The 9,059-nt window shown below is 39.6% G+C and overlaps 3 protein-coding genes across 3 annotated transcripts; all 3 read left to right on the forward strand.

Moving 5' to 3' along the window:
* The first annotated feature begins 213 nt into the window (after positions 1-213).
* On the forward strand, positions 214-1,509 carry LOC311015019 (receptor-transporting protein 3-like). Its single transcript, XM_084012031.1, has 2 exons — positions 214-463; positions 953-1,509. Exons 1-2 carry the CDS (start codon positions 321-323, stop codon positions 1,293-1,295), a joined length of 486 nt encoding a protein of 161 aa, XP_083868157.1. The 5' UTR covers positions 214-320; the 3' UTR covers positions 1,296-1,509.
* A 639-nt stretch (positions 1,510-2,148) lies between these two features.
* LOC311015020 (receptor-transporting protein 2-like) lies at positions 2,149-3,439 on the forward strand. Its single transcript, XM_084012032.1, has 2 exons — positions 2,149-2,323; positions 2,631-3,439. The coding sequence occupies exons 1-2, from the start codon at positions 2,175-2,177 to the stop codon at positions 2,959-2,961; spliced, it is 480 nt and encodes a 159-aa protein (XP_083868158.1). The 5' UTR covers positions 2,149-2,174; the 3' UTR covers positions 2,962-3,439.
* A 1,127-nt stretch (positions 3,440-4,566) lies between these two features.
* Positions 4,567-8,246, forward strand: LOC311015017 (5-hydroxytryptamine receptor 3A-like). The gene is made up of 10 exons (XM_084012028.1): positions 4,567-4,660; positions 4,823-4,868; positions 5,043-5,206; positions 5,460-5,504; positions 5,623-5,729; positions 5,950-6,119; positions 6,516-6,679; positions 6,917-7,127; positions 7,538-7,723; positions 7,821-8,246. The coding sequence occupies exons 1-10, from the start codon at positions 4,649-4,651 to the stop codon at positions 8,105-8,107; spliced, it is 1,392 nt and encodes a 463-aa protein (XP_083868154.1). The 5' UTR covers positions 4,567-4,648; the 3' UTR covers positions 8,108-8,246.
* The last annotated feature ends 813 nt before the right edge of the window (positions 8,247-9,059 follow it).

Below are 9,059 nucleotides of genomic sequence, written 5' to 3' on the forward strand. Positions count from 1 at the left end.
TTTGGGAGCTACTTTCTCTATATGTCAATTATGATGACAGTCAAATGACCTCCGCAAATGTATCATGTATTTTAATAAAAACAAGAAAACATTATTATGTTTTCATCTAAGACGGAAAACGGAACCATAACAAACGTCCCATTCGCTAGAATCGAAACTTAAGGAAACCAGGTTCTCACTCTAGTTTCGTTTTTCCTCAAACCCTATAAATACAATCACAGTCTCGCAAGCTCGGCGTGGCAACAAGTCATTCCAACAAGTTGGTCAGGTCAGCTGTTTCGTCTCTTTATCAGCGCAACTGGCACACGCACGCACGCACGATGGCACAGCTGGAGTGGGCGCGCATCTTCCAGGGTAAAGCAAAGGATCTTAAAGACTCCTGGAGTCTGGATTTTGATGAAAGTCTCACGCTGGACAGCCACAAACCGGGCTGGAAGAAGGCAATCGTGACCACCAGCGCAAGGTGAGCGTGTTGAACTGCAGTTAAATACTGGATTTGTTTATTTATTCATGTTTTATTTGGGTTCATATGCATTAGTGTGTTCGCCTATGTACATGCACTAAGCTGTGTAAGCAAAATTCGCACATTTTGGTGACCAAAAAAACATACTGGTCCACACAATACATTTTAGGAGAGATAAGGGTCAGGTTAGGTTTAAGGACATACATGTAAGTTAATGTCATGTCCAGTGTGTAGGTTATAGTCAAGCTTGTATTTGTAAAGAAGAAATAATGCAATCATTAAAATGGTTAAAAAGAAAAAAAAAGATTCTGGAAACAGGATGGGGTATATATTAGATGTCTCCCTCTCTTATTGTTTTAGTTTTTGCATAAGTCACCGATTTGGGATTTGAAAACCATTTCCAATGTTTCTATAGCTGGAACTTTAGTTTCCAGTGTCACCTTGGTTTGTTGTCATGTAATTAAAGGGCCTCTTGTCATTTTTTTAAAGGTTCAGATGCAGCGATTGTAGAAGAGGGTGGTCTTCCAACAACGTGAGGGTGGTCTGCCACATGCGCCTGGCATTCAGGCAGGGCGTCGCCAAGGTGAGGCCCTTCCGTCAGAACTGCAAGGTGTGCAGCGAAGGTCCAATGGAGAAGCCCAGCATCGAATCAGGGAACATCAGCACCCTCCTGGACAATCTGGTGGAGAAGATCAGAATAAAATGCTACAATGAAGATCTGGGCAAGAAGAAGAAGAGTTTCAGAAGCTATGATGGCGAACGCCCCCATGAGTCTGCTCATTGTGAGGCCTGTATGCAAGGCGCCTGTCCAAAGAATAAGTCTTTTTATTAAAAGTCACTGTCATTCTGTTACATTGTGTTCTTATATGTTATGGTATACTGTGAATGTGTTGTTGTTGTTCAGTGCATAAGCTTACTTCTTGTTCTCAGTTTTCTTTCAAATAATTATCTGTCTGCTCAAAAGCATTAAACCATTCAACTTATTACAAACAGAAATGTAATAGATAAATGCATACAGAAAATAAATAAAATGTTTTTGAGATTAACGGTGTGGGTATTTTCTGTTTTCAAATATATTGGATTAATTTATTTATTATTTGTATAAAGAAGTCACTATACTTTTAAAAATGTTTTTATAATTTGGACATGTGCTGGTAAGGATTAAATAAAATGGGATATTGTATACAGTAAATACATACCGAGAAGACGAGGCAGCCTATCACCAGCAAGTGGCAGTGTTTTCATGAATACCACAAGAACATTTTTCAGTTTCATTTCTCGTGCAGTCCTTCACCATAAGAGCTTGGACGTGTTTATAAAACACATAAAGTCAGCAGTCGTATTTCAGTTAATCAACACTAATCAGATGAATATATGTGTTTCAGTCAACTATACAACCTTCTGTATAAACCCAAACACACAAATATGCTACTGTTTAATTACATGAGCTTTCCCTTCTCTAAATGTTTATGAATAGGCTACCATGTATTGATCCTTACTAATATTTGGTATATGCTTAACATTTGTCCCCATTTAAAACAACCATGTCGTTCCCTCCATTGAATTCATAGCACAACACTAGACCCGAAACTTAAGGAAACACTGGATTCAACTTTAAGTTTCATTTTCATTTTTCAAGTAAGCTGTTGTACAAATCAGCTGTCAGTGTTTTGTTTCCTCTTCAGTCCTCAGCACCGCTTGCACTGACAGGATGGCACAGTCGGAGTGGACACACATCTTCCGGATGAAAACTGAAAATCTTAAACAAGGAGACTCCTGGTGTCTCCAGTTTGATGAAAAGATTGTGCCTGACAGCCCGGACTTCGGCTGGGAGCAGTACATCAGGAACACATCTGCAAGGTTGGTAATTGGACTATTTATCACTGTTGTTGCTGGATATACAGTATGGCATTAGGTTAATATAAATGATAGTTTAGATGATGCATTTGGTTTATTAAGGTTTGCCTTTCAGTATATGTACTTGACAAAAAGCTGTGGTGAGGATATGGATCAGGTTGTGGTTAAAGAAATTAATCAGTTAATGATAAGTCCAGCTTGGTGAAAGTTTGATTATTTTAGAGTTAAATCTGTATCGGCTTGAAGAGTGTCATTTTTTTACCGGACCAGTTCAGACTTTCTTTGACTCTGCTCCTCTGTCATTGTCAAGGTTCAAATGCTCCATGTGTGGAAGAAGCTGGCCTTCCAACCGGGTCATGGTTGTCTTCCACATGAAGCTCACTTCTGGGCAGGGCGTCGTCAAGGCGAGGCCCTTCCGTCAGAACTGCAAGATGTGCAGCGCAGCTCCAATGGAGAAGCCCAGCATAGAATCGGAGAACATCGACATCCTCCTGGAGAATCTGGTGGAGAAGATCAGAATCAAATGCTACCATGAAGACCTGGGGAAAGGAAACAGGCCTTTCGTAAGCCTGGATGTCAAAAGTCCACATGAGCCTGCCCATTGTGAGGCCTGTATGCAAGGCATCTGTACAAGGAATTGAGCTTATTCTAGTCCTGCTCACTGTGTTAAGTGTCCTGAGATGACATCTGTTGTGATATGACACTATAAATAAAATTTAATTTAATTTAATTGTGGTTTTAAAGTCAGCTTTTTTGTTAATTTAAAAGAATTATAATGCATGTCCCAGGCTTTCGTGACTAAACTCATATTAGCAAAGCATTCAATATATAAGCCTCCCCCTCCTGTCATTCTGTTTCATTGCTTGTCCGTCTCTCATGTTGATCCACCAATTATCTGTAATCTTATCCTGTTCTGCCTTGCGGGGCAGCTGGAGCTGATCCCAGCTGACATTGGGCGAGGGCAGAATGTGCTCAATAGATAACAGTCATATTTATATAATAATCAAATGAATGAAAACTTTCACATTTATTCTTATGAATTTGTCTGCATCAAAACATTAAACAAGCCTTCTTATAATCAGAAATGTGACTGATAAATAAAGCTCATTTGAACAATAATCTAAATGTGTTTGTGATATGTACTGCAGTGTGGGTATTTTCCTTAAGTGGTCTGATTCATGTGGCATTTAATGTGTTAATATGGCACTCTGTACATATTTGGACATGTGCAGGTGATTATTTTAGAAATTGTAATATTATGCATAGGTTTCTTTCCTGTTTCCCACACTTATAGCTTGTTTGGCAAGTGTCAATGGCAACAGACATGAAGAAAAGCTGTTGTCCACACGTCATTAACAGAAGAAGCGTAAACGTAGAATAAACATAGTACTCATTGCTTGTTTGTATGTACTGGCACCAGTATTTTGCATGTTATCTGAGTATCTCAGCACGTATGTCTGTTGTATATCAGCCGAAACTTGTTCTTGTGAAATGCTTACTGTACTGATAGTGATATACTGATATACTTTCTTCCGACAAATGTACTTATTGCAAGTCGATTTGGATAAAAGCATCTGCTAAATGCCCGAAATGTAAATGTAAAGAGGCCTTGTGTGTCATGGTCCTGAATGATATTGGCAGGAACACCACTGCACTAGTCTCAGAGTTTCAACAAATTCAGCAGCGTCCTTCATAAAAATTACATTTCCAATGCACAAGGCTTATTATTGATTGTTTATGTACATTTGCAGTCAACTCTTAAATCATTAGACCACGGCATTGTGACAACTTGACCGAACAGCATTTACATAGTAAAAAGAAAGGTTGGTTTGCAGAAGCATCGCGTGCAATGTTGTGATGCCTGGTTCATTTTGACAGACGTTGATAGAAAATGAAAAAAAGGAGTTTGGCTGGCACACCAGAGGACACTTTTCTTACAGGCCGTACATTGTTTATTTGCGTATGACTAGCAGGTGCGACACCGATGCCGCTGTGGTCAGTCTTCACCATCTGCAAGTCACACACTGTGGTATACCCTTGTCTAGTATGAAACCACATACACGGAGAGTAGCTGCCGTGCAGAGTTTTCCATTTGCCACATCATTTGCAAGGGGGTTTGTCCACATCACTTTGTATATCGTGGCCACCGAGGCTGATTTTAGTCTCGCAAGAGTGAGTCTGCCAGGTGAGTGGAGGGTATTCCTTCTCCTGACTGATGACTATAACTACTCTGTTCAACTGACATCTGACAACTGAAAAATACGTCATTCTGAAGGAGCTGCTTTCATCTGACAACGAAAGAAAGAGAAAGATTCAACTCCTGACAACATGACACCAACGGTAAAGTATCTTCTGCTGGTTTATATTCTGTATGTTTTGAAATGTTATTTGTGATGCATTTGTTACAACACAATTTCTCTTTAATGGATTTCTTAAATAATTATACATTTTAACGCTTTAGTTTACATTTAAGTAATTATTGTTATTGTTGTTTTATTCCAGAGTTCAGTCAAGCCCATTGTGGTTGTGATTCTCATTCTTATACCAGGTAAGCTTTTTGGTATTCACAATACTGAGTAGTATACAATAATACGATGAATATGGTGGCCTATGTGCAATATTGTAATCCAAATACTGGACATACTGGAATTCCTTTGTATTCTGCATTAAATTGGAAATAAGTTGAAACTAAATGCATTTTCATTTTTTATACTTTCATCAGCCGCGTGCAGCGCTATCAAGCTGAACTGCTCTCAGCCGAACCAAATCGCCCTGCTGAAGGCCCTGACTCCGATCTTTAACCTGAGCGCCATACGGCCCGTCAACAACATAACGACCCCCACCAACGTCAGCACATTCTTCACCTTGTATGGGATCCTAGGAGTGGTATGTTCCAGCGCCCAGGAGATTAAAAGTATTATGCCGTGTGCTATGCATTGTACTATTGATTATTTTGCATTTGTGTCTGTTGCGCGTTAGTGAAATCACTAACATTAAAAATGTCTATACAAGCAGAAGCTTTATAAATGTGCAATTTAATATCATACATTGAATATTGATGAGCATTAAATAACCATTATGTAGTCTGAATTAAACCACTGTCGCTGTCTTTCCTTAAGCAACACTTCTTATCTTCCAGGATGAAAAGGCTCAAGTCTTGATGACTTACCTTTGGCAACATTATGTACGTACAGCACTCATTGATTGGCATTGATGTGGGATTAATATTTTTTGTGAATGTTTATTATTTAGGCTTTACTGTACCTGTTCTGTGCACTGTGACACTAGTTTTGCTCTTTTAGACATGGATGAACGAGTTTGTCCAATGGGACCCAGTTCTGTGTGGCACCAACAAGATTTCTCTTCCCAGAAAAAAGTTTTGGGTGCCAGATATTGTTATCAATGAATTGTGAGTATATATTACTTATAAAGCATTGTATGCATTATTAAGAGGTCAAACAGGCTCCTGTAGCACTACGCACTGTTTTTAGGTTTGGACTAAACAGTTGGAAGAATCAATTTCTTGTTGTTAGTCTATTTTTTATAATTTTATAAATCTGAAATCAAAGGTGAATACTGATATTTTGCAGAGATTATACTCATGATACTCCTCTGATCATGTCTTGTAGTATGGATGAAAACACAGCCCCCTTCGTCCCGTATGTGTACCTGTATAGCGATGGAAAGGTGCACGATTCTCACCCACTCAAAGTCGTCAGCTCCTGTAACCTCGATATCTACACCTTCCCCTTCGATATACAGAACTGCACTCTGACATTCAACTCCTACCTCCACTTTGGTAAGGCACCCACCAAATGTCCTTCTGGACAAAAGCATAAAAAATATAAATATGCAATAATGGTCTTTTGGGACGTCCAAGAGTGCATTTTTCTGCTCATACCATATCCACTTACCAAAGAGGGAAAAAACTCTGAAAACCATGTATTTAAGTTTGTTTGTTGTGAACTGAGCCAAATTTAAACTTATGCACTATGACATCTGCTCTATTAGAGTTCTTAAAAATGGACTGAGCTTGTGACATCATTGTAAGGATGATTAATGAGCATTGAAACTTTAATAAAATAATTAACTTTCCTTAATTTAGTGAAACTATGAATTCCTACATTTCTGTAATGTTCATATGTAAAGTGGCATTGTCTTTACAGGGTGATATATTTCTCTATTCTTCCCCCAGACACAGACATAACTATGCTCCTGGCAAAGAGTGTAGAAGACATCACAGCGCACTCCAAGAACGTGATGACCACCATGGGGGAGTGGGAGCTGCTGGATATCACCTCCAGTGAACACCGTGTAGCAACGAATGGCGGTCATTACGTTGATGAGCTTGCATTTCATGTGGGTCGACCGTTGCAGTGAACGGACCTAAAATGCATATATAATATGAAGTCACATTGTCATTTGCCGAATTTAAGATTTTAAATTTCATCTTCCTCTCTGGCTCCACGTGAGATAGAGAGAGACAGAATGAATACAGTGTAAGGCACTCTTCATCCTACTGTGGCCTGTCAGCTCAGTTTACAAATGTGCAAAGAAAAGGAACCTGCCAGTGCATTGCGTGTCTTCCCTCTGCAGATCAGAGTGAAGCGCCGGGCCACCCTCTACGTGGTGAACCTCCTGATCCCCAGCTGCTTCCTCATCACGGTGGACCTTTTCAGCTTCCTGCTGCCTCCGCAGGGTATGGATCGGTCCTCCTTCAAGATGACCCTCATCCTGGGCTACACCGTCTTCCTGCTCATCATGAACGACCTGCTGCCTATCACCGGAAACACCATACCTCTCATAAGTCAGTTCACACTCAGTAAAGGTCATATAGAACATCTGCATTAAAAGAAACTGCTCCCACGCTAAAATGCTATCATCCCTCGTTCATTTCGCCTGTCTTTGCCATCATTATTAAAGGGTTTACAGGTTTTCTTTGCAGAAAAAAAACATGTAACCAAAGATCTTATGCACATAGGTGTCGGGCAGGTTTTTTCAAATTCAATGTTCAAATTCAAGTTCAAACAGATCCTGTGGGCAACCTATGTTCACATTTACATCTAATTTACGTATGCATTTCCAGAAGAGAAGAGAGGGTTTTAATTATTTTTTTTGAGCAGCTGTCCACCCGTTGAAAATACAGTAAATAATACAATTCTGACGTATTAATGACATATTCTGACAGAGCATCCCCCCCCTGTCTCACTCTGCCAGATGTTTTCCTCTCTCTCTGCCTGGCGCTGATGGTGGCCAGTCTACTGGAAACCATCCTCATCACCAACCTGCTGTGTGGCTCAGCTGACTTCTCTCCCGTCCCTCGCTGGATCCGTGTGCTTGTTCTGCAAATTCTGGGCCGTCTCGTTGGCCTGCCTCAGAAGACTAAACAACCAAAAGATTCAGGTGGTTAAATACACGCAGGAAATGTGCAAATGTACAAAAATACAAACACAACACAAATGTAATGATCATTTTCAACTTTTTCCCCCTTGAAAACTAGACGTGAAACGCAACGCTGTGGTGGCACACATAAATGCAGATGATGGGCTTTCAGAGGAGAGCGGACCAGTCAGGAATATGGTCGTTCAGGCCCTGAAGGACCTGGGCAGGGACCTCAAGCTCATCCGTCTCCAGGTGGAGCAGCAGCTGAGCGGAAGCCAGGGCTCAGAAGACTGGATCCAGGTGGGTTTCATCATAGACCGCCTGCTGTTCGGCCTCTACATCATCTTCATATCAGTCAGCTTCATTGCCATCATCGTTATCTGGGTGAAGGCATACAGTCAGTAGACGACTACTGTCTTGTTTAATGGGCTCCATTTATGTAGTGAGCAACCTCTATGTTTGTTGAATTTTGATCCATACATGATCATGTTGTTGCTGTGTTTGGAGTCAAGACATTTATACATAATCTAAAGTTATTGTATTATTGTTAATGTTAATGACAGATGGTATCACAATCGGACATTAAACAAAGTTCACAACAGTCATTCGATGTAGTTATAAGCGTTTTGTGTTATATTGTGCCATTCTAAAATGGAGGAAACCATTGTAAACTAAATAAAATTACTTGAAAAATGTTCAGTTTTTGATTGACATTCATTTCAAACATAATAATCATATTCCAATTGAGATCATGCATTGATATTGGGTGATAAGGCTTGGCTCACTGTCAGTCTAAAGGTTTTGGAGTTAAGTTTAGTGTTATTTGCTGCAGAGCTGAAAGCACATTGTTATCTAAAATATCACTGAATACTGTTTCATAAAGATGTCCATAAAAACTAAGGGCCAAACCCAACATACATTATAAAATAGCCTATATCTACCCACTTGCCATAACATAATTAGACAATTCTACACAAAACTTCTTCAACTTTTTCCCAATGTTTTTCAATCCTGAAGACATATAGTTAGTTTTTATGAGCCTAGATTTCCTGTATGTAACTATCTGAACAACCAGACCCAACCAGGAAGTAAGCAAGAAGGTTAAAATAATTTACAGAAACAGTATCTTCTGCTGATCACATTTCAGTGCTTTATAAAACAAAACTTGAAATAAAGTGCACTGAGCCCACATTGACAACAATATATATGTATTTTTTATTTCCACTAATCTCAATTATCTCTAGTTATATGATTACCACCTAAAATGTGTGAAGAATACTTTACAGGGCAGCCCTAACTTCCACATCACTCTAACGACTAACAACTGCTTTTGACCTAATGTTGATGTTTTTAGTGC

The sequence above is a fragment of the Eutrigla gurnardus genome (genome assembly GCF_963514095.1).
Source record: "Eutrigla gurnardus genome assembly, chromosome: 6".
Classification (NCBI taxonomy): Eukaryota; Metazoa; Chordata; class Actinopteri; order Perciformes; family Triglidae; genus Eutrigla; species Eutrigla gurnardus.